Genomic DNA, 17,259 nt, shown 5'->3' on the forward strand with positions numbered 1-17,259 from the left:
TGCCAACAGCTTAAGACGATCAACTGGTGATAATGTTTTGTAAAATAGTATTAACTTTTCACACTTGAGGCGTCAAATCTTCTCGCATGCCAAGCCCTTTGAGTTTGTTACTACGGTTGAAGCCGTTATGGTTTGAGGCCTATCTTTTTTGGATTCTGAAATTGAAAATCTTTTAAGCTGTTGTTGAATGTCACTTTTGTTTCCTCTTTCCGTTCTTATTATCTGTTTCAGAGATTATAAAAATTTATTTTACCCCTAAGGTTCGATTGCTGAAAGCTAGGCTGATAGCATAAAATTGAATTTTTTGTACGAATGCTACTTTTTTCAAGCCTCATGGTGCAACTACGAACTTTTACTTTAGAATTTGTAAAACTACGAAGACCGGTGTTTTAGACACCGGTTTTAAGTTTTTGGAGGCAAAGACGGTATCTTAGACACCGGTCTTGGGCTACGTGTCACGTTTCTTGGCAAAGCCGGTGTCTTAGACACCGGTCCTCTCTTTTTAAAACTTAAACCGGTCTCTTAGAGTACGTCTTTATGAGAAGTTGTACATTCTATCCAAAACCAGTGTCTAAGACACTAGTCCTCACCACGTGTAGTTCCCAGCTTTCTTTTGAATTCATAAGCCACCATTATCAGAGCTATATATAGTTGCTATTTTTTTTTCGTTTTCGATCTTTTTTTGTTAGAATTCCTCAAGAAAATCCGAAACCTTGTCATATATACAACCATCATCATGCTTTTATTCTGTAAGACGATCTTTTAATTCATAAAATGTTGATGTAGGAGTTGGTGGATGAAGCTGATGAAGAAGCCATGTGATATATAAATTATATATATTTGATTTATCTGTTAACATGAACAAACAAAATAGGGATATAACAAAGATTAGCCATAATAATGTATTTATTATACAGAAACCTAACAAGACACGTGGAATTCGTTGGTTGGCTGCGAACTGTAAAACCGGTGTCTAAGACACCAGCTCTCTTCCGAAAAGTACAAACCATTTATTATAACAAGACACGTGGAGGGCGCTGGTCGGGAACTGTAAAACCGGTGTCTAAGACACCGGCTCTCTGCCAACGCAAAAAACACCATGAAACCCGGCCTTTGAGATACCGATTTTGGCTGTAAAGATGGATGACAAACACCGGTTTTGCCAAGAAACGCGCCACGCAGCCCAAGGCCGGTGTCTAAGACACCGGCTTTGCCTCCAAAAAATTAAAACCGGTGTCTAAGACACCGCTCTTCGTAGTTCTACAAATTCTAAAGTTTTAAGTTCGTAGTTGCACCATGAGGCTTAAAAAAAGTAGCATCCGTACAAAAAATTCCATAAAATTTGTGTATGGAACCAGTGTGATAACAGATGAACATGATGCAAATTTAAAACCACATGGTATGTGATCAAGTTTGTTAGTCTTATGAACAGACAATGCACTGTTTATTGACAGCCTCATTTGGACAATTCAAGTATTTCTGGCCACTCAAGTTAAATAACGGGTTGCAGTTTATAGAGACCCGGTTTTTTAGTGGTTAGATGGCTTCGTTGAGTTGGTCACAATGAGTGTTTTTGTGTTTTGTTTTAGTTTGTCAATATAGTTGAAATCAAGGTGTGAGATTAATTAGTCTTGAAATGCATCTACGCTATCCATGCTTAATTGGGGTGTTGATCTTTGGTCCCGTAGATTGCAGGTTGATGGCAACGATTTCCTTGCAATGGCACCTTCTTGTTGTAGAGAGCGATGCCAATTAATTATAGCGTCGGTTTCAGTTTTGGAGACCCTGTTCTTCGATGGTTAGATGGCTTTGTAATTTGTTTTGGATCCCCTATTTGGCTATTCTAATGACATAAACGTGTTTTAGTTGCAAGTTAGACGTGTTTTAGTTGAAGGTGAAAGAACATGTTAAATTCCACCCGGATGCAAAGTTCAGAATTAGAAGATTGTTGTATAATCTTTTGTGGACTTCTGTTAGGCTCATAATCCTCATAGCCGCCCCTTACCATGTATTGAACATTTTCAATTTGTCAATGAATAGGATGCTTAACCAATACTCTTTGAACATAGAAAGCATTGTCTTTATGCCTTTAAAAAGTATAATTGTGTGAGGTTAAGAATAAAGAACATAAGAAGATAATGAGAACATTATGAAAGAATTAATTGCATAAGTTTTTCTAGCTAATTAAGAACCCAAAGTATATCATAAATCATGCATCCGGCTTTCAACTCTAAAGTCACATTAAATACGAATAAATGCATTAATATAGAGCCAAAATTAGAAATTGACGTAATATGGATGCGTCATTTTAAACCTTGTCGGACGGATCATCATAAGAAACTGATCACAGTTATATTTAATGATTCCTATTATGAACGGGATAAGGGAAATAAAATATACAGTTGTTTTCAGATTTTATCAAAGATAAAAAAATAATTAAATAACATCCAGTGGACATGAAGATTAAGCCTTAACTCCAACTACTTAATCCAACCCGGCTACTTATTATGTATTCGTACAAAATAACAATTAGAAGTGAAAACATTGTTAAAATAAAGCATACCAACCTGTGTGTTATGGAGATAAATGGCTCTTATTGTTCGCAACAATTGGTGTGTGTGCAATAGGCAATTTGTATTTAGCTAATCAAGAAGCAAAACTTTCATTTTCCATGTTCTAACCAAGAGCGATATCGATCTATATCCAACTAACAGCTATCACTAAAAATACCAAACTACGTGTTGCCCGCAAGAGTTTCCAGATTATTAAGACATTGTTTCATAGTATCAATGTGAATTGATTTTTTTTTTTTATTAATACATTCTGATACATATAATTAAAATAATTATTGTTTGTATAATAGATTTATTGATTATTTTTAAATTAAAATTTATTATTATTATTCATTGAAGATTTGAATCCCAATGGTTTTAAGTTGTCGCTCGTACGTACTAATCTTTTCCTATTCGGGCTTTTGGCTTATTTTCTAAATTTGTCCACCTAGCCTAGGCTTCCAGGTCGATTACCATTTTTGACTTTCTCAAGACATGCATAACTCCACAATTAAGATATCGGTATTGGGTACTAGAATCTCTAAGTTTTTTCTTCTTTTTTTTTTAGTTTAACGGTTACGTAATTTTGACATTTTTGTGATTCAAGCCCATTCTAGACAGTGATAATATACAAGATCCAATTTGGAAAATAACATCAACATGATTTGAAATTTTGTATACACCGTCACAAAATACATATCTTGTTAAAAATGGTGGATTAAACCTATGATCTCACATACCGAAAAATCAATTCTAATGAGAACAAGATTAGTAATAGATTATTAATAGAACTAATTAAAGTATTAAACCATGAGATTAATAAGATACCGGTACATAGAACGAGCCAGAGAGTTTTGGTTTATTGGTCTGAGAGTTTTCCCTTAAGAATTGAAGTCTCTTTTTTTGGAGTCATGAATTGTTGTGAGGGGGATTCTTGCGACACCATACTTATCGAAGACATGAAAGAGCCACGTCATTAATTAAGGTATCACCAGGATTCAAACTCGGATGATGTTTGTAAAATCAGATTTATAATCAAAGAATTGAAGGTACATGCACAGAAAGAGAAAATCTTATCACATTATGAATAATATTTCTACTTTTACAGGTCTATGCTTTTCCAACAAAAACATTTTTACATCAATGGAATATTTTTATGTTTATGTTTTAATAGGTGTAGATCATTTTTACATCTGCTTAAATAAAGAAGTTGAGGTCTTGATCCCATGACACTCCAACTAAAAATTAATATGTTATTATTTCTACTAGAAATAAGCACAAAATTCCGTTTGAAATTTTTTTCTACTTACATTATTTTTGTTGAAAAGGTTGCCTTTAATGTCATTTTAACGAAAAGCATTGATTTTGATTTATGAACTTGTTTTTTTTTTTTTGTTTTGTTTTGGGGAAGGGGAGGTGAAGATTAGTTTGGATATTAAAATACAGTTGGAAGTTTCCTTCATTTATTTTAGTAAGATCTCTATCATTAGGTTAATAATGCAATACAAAACGAGTTATGTTAAAAGCCCTGAATTATTATTAGACGAATAATAAAGCACCTGACATCACAACCTCATTATTATTTTTTTATTATTTTAAATAAAAAACGACCATAAAACAAAAGATAGTAAGTCGAGGATATTAATATTTAAGGTGTAGAATATGGTTTTTACTTTGTCAAAATATTGACATGGCCATATGCAATATCCATTCTAAACTTGTCACATCACACATGGGAACCCATATGAAAATATGCAATAAGGAGTGCCCAACTCTTACTTGCAACAACGTATGTACAGATTTTTGATGCCGATGTCAAATGCTAATATATGCCACTAACACAAGGGACGGTGTTAATTGGAAGGGTGAGGATTCTCTCAAGTTGAGTTCATCCTAACCCTTGAATGAAAATTAATAATGGTTAAGATTTATCTTTGAATTTTGACATTTGATTTGATCATTCTAACATAACTAGTCATGTTAGGATCAACTTGAGGGAATCTCCTCCCTAATTGGAAGGTGAACGCAAGTTTTATTCAGGAGTTGTCATTAGGATGAAAAAAAAACCAGTTTCTTTGGTTGTGTTTCTAAAGAGAAAGATAATAAAGAGTAAATTGCATTTTTGGCCCTTATTTTATCACTCAATTTGTAAACGCATCTCAAAATCACTTATCATTACAGCGGTGGTCCAAGAATAAGGTTTTTATCGCACTCTCAAGCCTCAAGCCTCAAACCAAAAAGTGATGCTTGTCTATTTTTCACCGTTAAATACATCATGTGTCCTTCACGTGAGGTACAGAATAGTCTTTTTTTTACTAAGAGGGCCATTCTTGCAATTTAATACATAGAGTTAATTTCACAAATGACCTTTCTAGTTGCATTTTTTTCTTTTTCCTTATATTCTTTCCAAAACATATTCTTTCCAAAATCAATATGGATATTTATCTTTTAATGTGAAAAAAAAACCAATTACAATATAAATTAAAACCCACTTTCAATATGAAATAAAAATCAATACAACAAACCAATTAAAAATCAAACCCACATACAAAATGAAACTCAAACCATAAGAAAAATAATATCAAATATCATTATTATGACTAATTTTTGTTATCCCGCAAGAAACACCTCGACAATAGCAAATTGAGTTAAATAAACTTCATAATTAACTTCCACGTCGCTAAATAAACAATGTCACTAGAGTAGCTTCCATTTATTTTTACCATGTTTTACCCTTACAAAACTAACGGGTTTTAATTTACAACAAACCCAGTGGCGTTCATTGCAAAGAAGACATGGGTTTTGATGACCACCAGTACAAACCACCGTAGGTCATCCTTGAGATGAAACTCGAGTCACTTCATTGTGCAATCGCCGATTGTCTTTCTTCTTCTCTTCTCCCCCGTCCACGACAACACTCCTGTATATCTGAAGCTTCCACTCTTCGGGTATGTATCAAAGGTTTAGGTCATCTAAGCTCGATGGTGTTTTCCAAATATGTTGTTTTTTTTAAGGTGAATTTCGTTGAAAAATTCGTGTCGTTGAAAGATAACTTTGTAGTTGATTAATTATATGGATTTAATGATTAAGAAATACTCTCTTTGTTCTATTTTAAATGTCTTATTTTGACTTTCAAAGTCTTTTCTTTTTAATTTTGACTGTATATATTTTAATTTGTATTATATATTAATTGAAGAATTTTATATCAATGAAAATTACCCTTTAAAAATTAATTCATTCATATATTTTATATTAAATGTTACTCGTATATTTCTAAGGTTAAAATTAAAGGAAAAAAAAATTTGAAGTTAAACTAAGATATTTAAATGAGACGAATGGACTACGTGATATTAATCGGTAAATCTGACAAGGTCAAAATCAGTATGATGGGGTAGTTATATAAGTCGAAGAAAAAGAAGATTAAAAAAAGTCTGCAATATTGAATATTTTCCAATAACATTCACCAACGGCTGGTATAATCCACTACTAAAGACATGCCTGATCGTCATCTCTTCGTTTAGACTTTTCTATGGTGACATATATAATTTATGTTAAACTTTCAACCCATATATGTGTAGTCTCTGGAAATGAGTTACAATGTTGTTGCTTAATAAATGAATTAAGTTTCCAACCGTTTTGTAAGTTTCATAATGATTATTAATCGTTCTTTTGCTTTACCTGTTCATGCTAATTCACTAAACGTATTAAGAACAGGTAAGTTGTTTAAGCTCATTAGTTGTAGGATTATTACACAAAATTGACAATGCCATTCACTCCATATGTTCCTATTCTCTTCGTCTAACATTAAAAATGTTTTAGTTTGAATTTTAAAATCTTTATTTTTATAAACTTTGAGCTAAATATTTTTTTTTGTGTGTGTTATAGCAAACCTAATAAAGTTATACCAATAAAAATAACAGAATCAATTTATATAACTTTCATCAAATATTATCTAATAAAAATAAAATTGTTTAAGTTCAAAGTTGAAGAATCAAGGGAATACCGAACCATATCTACTTTTGCGCCATGTATCATCCTGATGTTCATTGCTATACCATCATTTGCTCTCTTATACTCAATGGACGAGATAGATGACTGAAAATCCCGCTTAGAGATCGCAAAATTATAGTCAGAGTAGGAGTTCCCGTCCGTCGAGACCTCGTTTTATATACTTTAAAAATTCAAAACGTGATCTGATACAAATTACAGTGGCCGCACTAATTTAAAGGTTTGTTTTCTTGATAACTTGGTCAAAATCAACTTTTCTCTAAAGAAATAATCAAAACTTTCACCGTATATATATGTAATTTTTAATCAATTACTACTCTATCTTGCAATTATTTAAATCGTAGTGGCCATCAATTGAAAATGTCAATGCCACTAATTAACCGATTCATTTTTCAACGTACGTACATGAACGATATACTACTCTTAGTGACTACCAACTCTCTCATATAACTTTATAATTTTATACTAGTTGTATTAATGCATAACTTATAGAACATTACCTATAAAAAGAGGTGCATGCATTGTATAATACATCCAAATCTCTCATAGTCTAATCACGCATTACTAATTGTATTATTTGGACTTGCCAAAACATATGGCCATGTTTTGGCTGCGATTAGTATGTGCTTTTGCAATGTGTGCGCTAGCTACACATGTTGTGGCCGCTAACGATAATCATTATGATTACACTTCACAACCTCCACCAAGTTATGATTATATACCGCCGTCGCCTTATGTTTATAAATCACCACCACCACCACCACCTTCGCCATCACCTCCACCTCCCTATGTATATAAATCACCACCTCCACCATCTCCTTCGCCACCACCATCATACGTTTATGAATCGCCACCACCGCCTTCCCCATCACCACCACCTCCATACGTTTATAAATCACCACCACCACCTCCCTATGTCTACAAATCACCACCACCACCTTCTCCATCACCTCCGCCTCTGTATGTCTATAATTCACCACCACCACCTTCTCCATCACCGCCACCGCCATACATATATAAATCACCACCACCACCTTCGCCATCACCTCCACCTCCCTATGTTTATAAATCACCACCTCCACCATCTCCTTCGCCACCACCTCCATACATTTATGTATCACCACCACCACCATCTCCTTCGCCACCACCGCCATACGTTTATAAATCACCACCACCACCTCCCCCATCACCTCCACCTCCCTATGTCTACAAATCACCACCACCACCTTCTCCATCACCTCCGCCTCCCTATGTCTATAATTCACCACCACCGCCTTCTCCATCACCTCCGCCTCCCTATATCTATAATTCACCACCACCACCTTCTCCATCACCTCCACCTCCCTATGTCTATAATTCACCACCACCACCTTCTCCATCACCGCCACCACCATACATATATAAATCACCACCACCACCTTCCCCATCACCTCCACCTCCCTATGTCTACAAGTCACCACCTCCACCATCTCCTTCGCCACCACCTCCATACATTTATGTATCACCACCACCGCCATACGTTTATAAATCACCACCACCACCTTCTCCTTCACCTCCGCCTCCCTATGTCTATAAATCACCACCACCACCATCTCCTTCGCCACCACCTCCATACGTTTATAAATCACCACCACCACCTTCTCCTTCACCTCCACCTCCCTATGTCTATAAATCACCACCACCACCATCTCCTTCACCACCACCTCCATACGTTTATAAATCACCACCACCACCTTCCCCATCACCTCCACCTCCCTATGTCTATAAATCACCACCTCCACCATCTCCTTCGCCCCCACCTCCATACATTTATAAATCACCACCACCACCAACACGTTCCCCTCCCCCATATTATTACAAGTCTCCACCACCTCCTACAGCTTCCCCTCCTCCACCTTACTATTATATCTCACCGACACCACCTTCACCTTCCCCACCACCACCCGCATACTACTACAGATCACCGCCTCCCCCATACTCGTTTAAGTGAGAAAAACAAGCACACTTATCATATCCCTGATTAACTATTTGAAGTTTTTTAATATCGTTTTTACCTTTGACTATAAATGTCGATCTTCATCCATAGATCCCCCCCCCCCCCCCCCCCCCCCCCCCCCTCCATGTTATTTATAATTATGAGAAGAGGTTGTAACATATAACTACATTCTGAGTTATAGTGTTATTATTGGTGCATGTAAACCGAAGTTTTATCTGTTTGTGAGTTATAGAAATATAAGTGCTCCAACTTTAAATACTCATAATTGTCTGTGTTTGAACTTCAGTCTGTATTTTCAACTCAAATATATTGCTGTTGACCGAATGAAAATGTATAACGGGTAGAAGTACAATTAGTCAATAAACGTGCATGGGATATATTTATATACGAGTATTTATTTGTTGATCCAAAGATAAATCGATTAATGAATACTCTTTTATAATACAATCTGGTTAACTTACAAGTCATCTCATCCGTAGTTCATATATTTTACCTAATAACTTCGTTATCCAAAAGAGTCCAAAGTCATATATACAGCCAACTTCTTTAAATTTATCATGAAATGCTCAACAAAATCGCAAGCTTCACAAGAAAAAGGCTATTTGGGAATACCTTCCAAGTTTGACGTTTTTGATATATAGATGATACGATTTTGTATTAGATTTTTCTATCCGTGCAAAGAAATAGGAAATCTTTCAAATTGTTATGTGAAAGTAATATGAAGATCACCAGCTTGCTTCTGTACCGTTTATGTATTTGCATACACCGAAGATCTTCAAAACTTTTTTTTTTTTTATCGTATGGAAAAGTAAAAATCAAAATCGCAATCATAGCATATAACACAACGAGTTTTGCAAAATCGCAATCCTCTTCTTGAGAAGCTTGCAATTTTGTTGGGTCCTTTTTTGTAGATTAGCCGAAAAAGGTCAGTTAGATCGATACAACTTTAAGCATTTTTAAATACGCAAGTCATTCTCTCTACCTTTTATTGTTTTTGATCTTTTTTTTTTAAACTACGTCACCCACCAAAATCTCATGAAAAAAATTGTACAGATGGGAACAAAAATGAAGCCAATGGTGCAAACTTAACCCAAACCATTTGTAAAACTAGGAAGTCCGGTGTCTAAGACACCGAACTTCGCCACGTCCCCATAAGTCCGGTGTCTAAGACACCGCACTTCACCTAGGTGGCACTCAGAATTGAAGTCTGGTCATATAGACACCGAACTTAGCATGCAGGCATCAACTTTTTCAAAACAAAATTGAATACAATGAAAAGAAAGAAGTTTGGAGAATCGAAAAAGCAACTAAGTCCGGTGTCTTAGACACCGAACTTCTGGGGACATGGCGACTTCCTATTTTTGCAAATGTTTTGGGTGAAATTCCTAAATGCACCAATTGCTTTCTTTTTTTTCCTATCCGTACTAAAAAAAAGTCAAATCTAATCGATCAGGATCTAATAATTTTGTACCACGAGTCGATCCATAACAATAAAACTTAAACCCAACAAAATAATATAATGCTACTAAGGGCCATTCTACAAACTTTGTGCATTCCATTACCAATTTTATGAAAGTTGATTTTGAACCCCCTGAGTTTATCCATAAGTATTGATAAATTTGATTACGAATGCACTCGACAAGTTTCATGGCTGCAGCCAAAAGTCAAAATGGTTAATGAGATCCGCTATGATCATCTCTTATGGATAAAATTCTTATAACCCATATATATAATTTGGAAACCACCGAACTATACAATATTGCTTAATAAACAGAATTAGTTTCAACAAATTTCTCAAGTAATTTTTGAAAATTTACCTCACTAATACCAAAAAGAAAAGTAGAATAAGGAAAAGGTAGATATTTAATTGTCCATTGGACTTGGCTCGAGATTGTTTTGGCAAATCCAAATGACTCATGTGACACGAGACATATTTGCCTATGATTATGCAAAACAGTTTTGATAACTAGTATACACAATACTAGCACTATCAGGTTCGTCCAAGTTCCCTCGAACCGGTGATACCAAATAAACAGATGTGGGAAATGTGACTAGTGGACAAACTAAGTTACTAAACCCACTACCATTGTCTGGTTCATTTTAAGCCAGCTAAAAGTTGTAGCCAAGCGTAACGTTGTGATTGATTGACCGCTTTAAACCTGGCACTCGTGGTGATTTGAATGAACCCGTCAGGAATACTGCTTTTGCAAAGTTTTAAGCTCAAAACTTGTTTTACAAAATCAAACAATTATGCCTTCAAAAAGCTGGTCAAAAAAACAATGGGGCCGCTGCAAAAGTTACTTGTTCTGACATCTTTAGGAGTATAATTACATGTTATAAAATGTAAATTATAATATGCTTTTTTTTTAACATTGAATTATAGTAGACTAAATAATTTAATTAAACAAACAGAAAGTTTGATTAAATACAAATAGGTATTAATTAAGATATAAGTTGTACGAATATTTTGGTTATTTCAAATCTTTTTTAAATTTAAGTAATTTAACAACCTTGAAAATGTTTTATAAGGCAGATGAGTTAAAAAAGCAACATCTTAGAAGATATGCAGGAAACAATCATGATTCTGAACAAAGTTGAGTAATTATACAGAGTATGCATGCAATACATGTTGAAAATGGATGTGCTCCCCTAGTAACTATCTTCAGCCGTTTCAGACTTCCGGAGGTAATAGCGTAGGCAATTGGTTAACACCTGTGCATTAAGTTTAGAGATAATTTCCCTTTATATATATATATATATATATAAATAACCAACTGGGTTGGATCAGTGGTTGGAGCTCATGCCTCTGGAAACAGAGGTCATGGGTTCGATCCTCATGCCCAGCAAGGCTGGAGGTCCTTTTCTACCTATGGTAGAACCTGGAAGCTGCCTCTCTACCTTTGGTAGGGTAAGGCTGTCTACATATCAACCTCCCCCATACACCGTCGAAGACGGTATTGGGACCCAAAACCCGTGGAAGACGGCATTGGGAGTTACTTTACTTTACTTATATATATATATATATGTCGTATATAAAAAGCTGTGAAATTTTGACCATATCTATTAATCTATATTTCCAACATTCTTTTCATCAAGAAAGGAAGTACATATGCACAGAGCCTCCAAAAACGCGACCTTGCCCTCACCTCCGAACGAGAGAGACATCATTCTACTCATTCTACCAGCCCAGATTTACTATATACCAGGACTACGGGAAAGTACATTGTACATACATGCAAAAGACAGCAATTTAACCCCTTTACTTACAAACAGGTCGAGTTGGCTTCCGTTTCATGACTTTTCAGATGGGCCAAATGAATGTTTGGGTATTATGGGAACTTGTTAAATGGTAAAATAGTTTTTCATGGACGCTTGAATCGCTTCATTGAAAAACTTATATAACTAGCGTAATACTATAATTTTTGTAATCATAACTAAACCATTAACCTCACATATTTTAAGTAGCACATTAAAAATGCCTGTTTTGAACCATTACCAAGCCAGCCCGGCCCACCGTACTTCCACTCCAGCTTACATGAAAAAATATTAGAGTAGTCATGGAAACAATTTGGTTACCTGAGACAAAGACTCATTCAAAGCTGCCCCCCGGTAGCTAACATGAAATTTATCTTTGGCAACCAATCCCTGTAGGATTCAAGGTAAACGACATCAGTGGTGCTTACAAGTTACAACGTGTACGTTTAAGGGAATAGATTGAGAAAGAATGTGAAGGACACAAAGATGGTAACATACTTCAGTATCAATTTCTGCCGATTCCACAGTAATATTGACATCGTCCATTATTTTAATAACCTCTAAAAGTAGCCCTGGTCTATCCTCGGTCTCTATGCACAACAAGCTAAACCACACCAAGATACCAACGGATTAATGGATTAGAGACACTTCAACTTGACAACTCTACTATCTTTGTGTTGCTATGTTAATTCAGGTTGGAGATACATAATGTGGAAACAATTTCTTAAAATATAGTTATTTGAAAACTTAGTTTCATTTGCATAGTTGCTAACCAACCTCCTTTTAGGCCCATCATTCTTGACATGTATATGAGTTGCAATATCAACATCAAGCTGCCATAGGACAAAGGCATCAATTAGTATGATATATTAATACGACAAGTAATGGCCACAAGACAAACATCTTGATATTCTATTTACAATTGCCACAAGACAAGCATCTTGATAATCTATTTACATGCTGCTCTATGATAGCACTGTACAGCCTTCCGGGAAATAAAAAAAGATAACATTGTACAAACTTCTTATATTCGTTATTATGAAACAAACCCATCAAAATATTGCAGGAAACTAGATATATAGAGGTCTGACGGTGCCCTGTAATATATTATTACCCAGTCCGACTGACATACCCCATATTTATTGTAAAAGTTACCTTCTTGACTGGGGCTTGTATGCCAAAAGCCTCCCCCATTGCAAGCCGTGAGCTAGACTCCTAGATATATATAAAAAGAAAGCAGTTGCATAGTGTAAGCAGATTACTGTAGCAAAATGAATGTTTTTACCAACTGAGTTCTTAAAAATATATGAGCTAAATTATTCATTAAGTAGTGCATAAGATACATAATACATACGGGATGATACTTCAAAAGATTGTTTATGATGGTTAATCTGATTCTCTCCAGAAGATCTGGATCTTCAACTTTACGCCCAGTGGATCTGAAAATTAGCAAACGTGAGCAGATATTGTTACAATGGTGTGAATAAAATAGGTGAGTCGTATATGGTACACAACTTGTGACAAAATGTCAAAATGCACAGTTCAAGAAACTGTCATATAATTCAGAGGAAAAAAGATAATACTGACATATTGTATAGCCATGATTTTTGGTTAGAACTTCAAAACACTTGACCAAACCAAAAAAACATAAAGACAAATGAGATTCATGAATAAGAAGAATACTCACAATCGAGAAATGAAAAATTTTGTTTGTATGACTGATCCTTCAGTTGTGACAGTTCCTTTTGCTACATCCAAACCTAGATCCTTCAGTGCCTTCATCTGCACCGGAAATGCACCAGTATTAGCCAACATATTCATACAGAGAGAGGAGTCATTATATTTGAATACCTACACACTTTAGTCTGGTAAAGTAGGCACATATAAAAGAATCTACTTGATAGCAACCCAGGCTAAATTTAATGGCTAGTTTTTTTAATCACGTGTATGAGACTGCAGGTTAAAGTCGCATTAGCAAGGCAAGGAATTCAGAAGAATATAATACTTGAAAATGTAACTAATGATTAAGAAGACGCTAGACAATTACCGTATCCATGAGGGCACCAAGACGATCACCGAAACTAACTTGTACAATAGTTGCAGATGGGTCTGAATCTTGATCAATTAGAACAATCGGAGTGGGGATATCAGCATCCTGTTCAGATTTTCAAACGAAATACCATGTCAATGTCGAGATCTCGAGAAAGAACTCGGGCTGTTTAGTAGGCAGACTATAATTGAAGTACAGATGGTAATACATTTCTTAATATGACATCTGCCTACCCTAAAAAGGCAACCACTTTATTTGCTATGGTCAGTGTCAACAGTAATGGGGTAGATTGATATCTGAAAGAGAAACCCTTAACTACGCATAGTGGAAAACAATTTTCTCAAAAAGAAATGCTACCTCATATAGAATGAACTCAAGAAACATAAAATGTCCCATATAGGCCAACCTTAACAATTTTAAGGAGCAAGTAGTTTGGATGCCTCATTTAACTGACACACAACTCCCTCAAAGGTATATAGATACAGCATAGACAAAAAAAAAAAAAAAAAAAAAAAAAAAAAAAAAAAAAAAAGAATATATTTCAAATGATGTATTTACATTCTTTTGAAAGAATCTTCAGTTATTACACGGCATAACAAAAATTGTTGCACAATTTATGACGATAGATCAGTGCAGTCTTTGGCTTTCACGCCATAAACTAATTACATGACTCTAAAGAAAGCATGAATACCTTTTCTTACGTTTCAAGGCTTATGATTATATCATGGGCTTAGCATCAGTTGTTAATCGTAGGACTACAGACAGACAAAAGATTTGTAGAATGATCACAGATTTCTATCGAGTGATATCACAACACTAAGTAGATACAATATACGCATATACAGAACCAAATCCTTCTTTATCAGCAATACACAGGTACTCATATGTTACACGTAGCAACAAAACAGAGGAAAAAGAGTTGTAAAACTGACCAAGGAGCTTATACCCAGTGAGTCAACGCCATCAACCGAAGCGTGAACAATATTCCTGCATAGCACTAGAATTAGTACTAAACGACATTCATCAAACATTATTTAACTTAAACACCTAATTTAAGGAACACGGCTCCATTTTTCAATACAGTTACATAAAAGGTATACAACCAGTAATCCGCCAACTCAGACCAGGTTCCAAACAAAATGGCCCGAATATCAATTCAAGACTACTACCAACTTAGTATTACATTTTACTCTCATCATATTAGCTCTATTAACCATCAAAAATACAATTTCTTAAAACAATAATGACTGCAAATTATGGTTAGATTAAAGTGTAAAATGTCTCTAAATAGATTAAAGTGTAAAATGTCTCTAAATCTTTCAAAAACAATACTAATAAATATACTGTACATAATCTATTTTAAAAGCTGCGGTTCAATGTATCAAACTTTCACTTATTGCGTCTCGTATGTATCCAACCTCTTACAGTCTTATGACTTGTAAACCAGTGACATGTCAGCTATTTAGACTGCCACGTCATCAAAAGTGGTGTTTCGACTAGATGACTTCTTCATCATTTAAACCGTTATTTTCGTGAACAAGGCAGCAAAAAAGTTTCCACGTCATCGAGTCCGGTGCCATACTTCCATGTCACTGGTTCACAACTCAAGCCAGATACATACAATATAACTGGAAGTTCAATACACACAATAAACATTTGAATTTCGGCACGTACAACGGATTCTCGATTAAAGTTAGAAACGCTTCTTCCTTAATTTATATATATAATATATATAATAAATATAAATATCAAACATGATATTGACTTTTTATATACATATAATTACATTATTATCAGAACTCATATATCTAACTAGGTCATCTAATTTATCTAACAATTATTAATCAATAAAATCACATACACTACATATATATTATTTAAAGTTTAAACTGTATAATCAGATCACTGATACAAAAATGATATAAAATATTATTATATATATATGGAACACTTACTTTCGAAGAGGAAAATGGAGTGATGGAGGTGAGAAGGACTTGAAAGGAGAGAGTTGAGTGATAGTGGAAAATGAATGATCGGGACCGGAAAGTTTGGCCGGAGAATCACGACGGATGTTGACAGCGGTTGAAGAGAATGTTGCGCCGGCGACGGTGGTAGCCATTATTGTCGAATGGTTTTTGATTTCCGGCAAATGGAAATGGAGTGACGTGGTGAAGTGATGGAAATGAATAAATGTTTTAATTTGGAATATATTTATAGAAAGGTGTTTGGTGGGTCATCATCATCTTTCATTCAAATGGGCCCCTTTCGACGTCATTAATCCACCTTTTTCTCAATAGTTTATTTTATTTTTTTTATAAAAATGATTTTTTTTTGTTAAACAGCATTCAATTTTTATAATACGAGAATAGTACCCGCGCGTTGCGTCGGAATTTTACAATTAATTTTGTGGATGAACACATTGGTTACACAATGTGAAAAAAATATAGATTATAAGATTCTGTCGATTGTTTTAAAACCATATAGAAAGATCAATGTTAATTAAATTATAATCAAAGAACAATTTATTTTTGTGGATTTAATTTATTTGCAAGGGTAATTTCGGTAGTTAGGAATATGATGAATAAAATATAAAGTAAATGTAAAGGATAGTATGAGAATGAAAAAGATACTTAATCTTAATTTCAATACCCCTTATAAGGGTTTATAGATAAAACAAAAACTACTATTAAGAAACTAGTCGATACTAATGAATGTACATGGTTTGATTCAAAGCTAAAACAAGAACTTTACGTCGCTACATTAAAAATAACACGTAAAATAACGACGACTACTAAAAGTTAAGAAAAACTTGATGTTCTGATTAATTGAAACACGTGTTGCACCAACAAAACAAAATCTCTCATGGACTAACTCGAACACACGTTGCATCATGCCACAAATACTAAGGCACTTAATCGATATTCGAAAAATATTATTTCGTCTGTAAATCCTCCTAATAATCATCTTAAAATCACTAAAATATGTAAATCTCATCTTTTGATTTTGATAAATGTAATGATCTTATAGTTGAAAAGGTTTTCAGTATAATTATTTAGGAGGATATATCATTTTTTTTTTTAATAATTACTTTGAGTTCAACACTATTGTTTGTTCATACACCCGTCTACAATTCAATATGAAACCCGATTATTATGGGTAGAATCTTTGTATCTAACTCATACCTATTTCCAATCCGTTTATAACTTTATGTCACCATCAACGTATTTCCAAATTTCCAAAATTTTAACAAATATAAATCTCTTTTTCCTAACAACATATTCATATTAATTTTGACATCAAGCTCAATGATATTCGTTTCAACAAGATATCATGCTAGTAAATTTTAGATTTACCTCTTTCCTCATCGAATTTAAATATCCTTATAAAATATATAATCA

General features: G+C 34.4%; 2 protein-coding genes across 2 annotated transcripts; one reads left to right on the forward strand and one right to left on the reverse strand.

Annotated features, from left to right (window-relative positions):
- The first annotated feature begins 7,155 nt into the window (after positions 1–7,155).
- On the forward strand, positions 7,156–8,550 carry LOC122588083 (extensin-2-like). The gene is made up of 2 exons (XM_043760224.1): positions 7,156–7,524; positions 8,014–8,550. Exons 1-2 carry the CDS (start codon positions 7,156–7,158, stop codon positions 8,548–8,550), a joined length of 906 nt encoding a protein of 301 aa, XP_043616159.1.
- A 2,540-nt stretch (positions 8,551–11,090) lies between these two features.
- On the reverse strand, positions 11,091–16,033 carry LOC122588774 (ACT domain-containing protein ACR12). Its single transcript, XM_043760969.1, has 10 exons — positions 15,817–16,033; positions 14,794–14,848; positions 13,859–13,966; positions 13,499–13,593; positions 13,166–13,250; positions 12,967–13,026; positions 12,589–12,644; positions 12,310–12,415; positions 12,133–12,201; positions 11,091–11,268 (listed from the first exon to the last, which is right to left on the reverse strand). Exons 1-10 carry the CDS (start codon positions 15,978–15,980, stop codon positions 11,206–11,208), a joined length of 861 nt encoding a protein of 286 aa, XP_043616904.1. The 5' UTR covers positions 15,981–16,033; the 3' UTR covers positions 11,091–11,205.
- Positions 16,034–17,259: the final 1,226 nt, after the last annotated feature.

The sequence above is a fragment of the Erigeron canadensis genome, chromosome 2, assembly GCF_010389155.1.
Source record: "Erigeron canadensis isolate Cc75 chromosome 2, C_canadensis_v1, whole genome shotgun sequence".
In the NCBI taxonomy this organism is placed as follows: Eukaryota; Viridiplantae; Streptophyta; class Magnoliopsida; order Asterales; family Asteraceae; genus Erigeron; species Erigeron canadensis.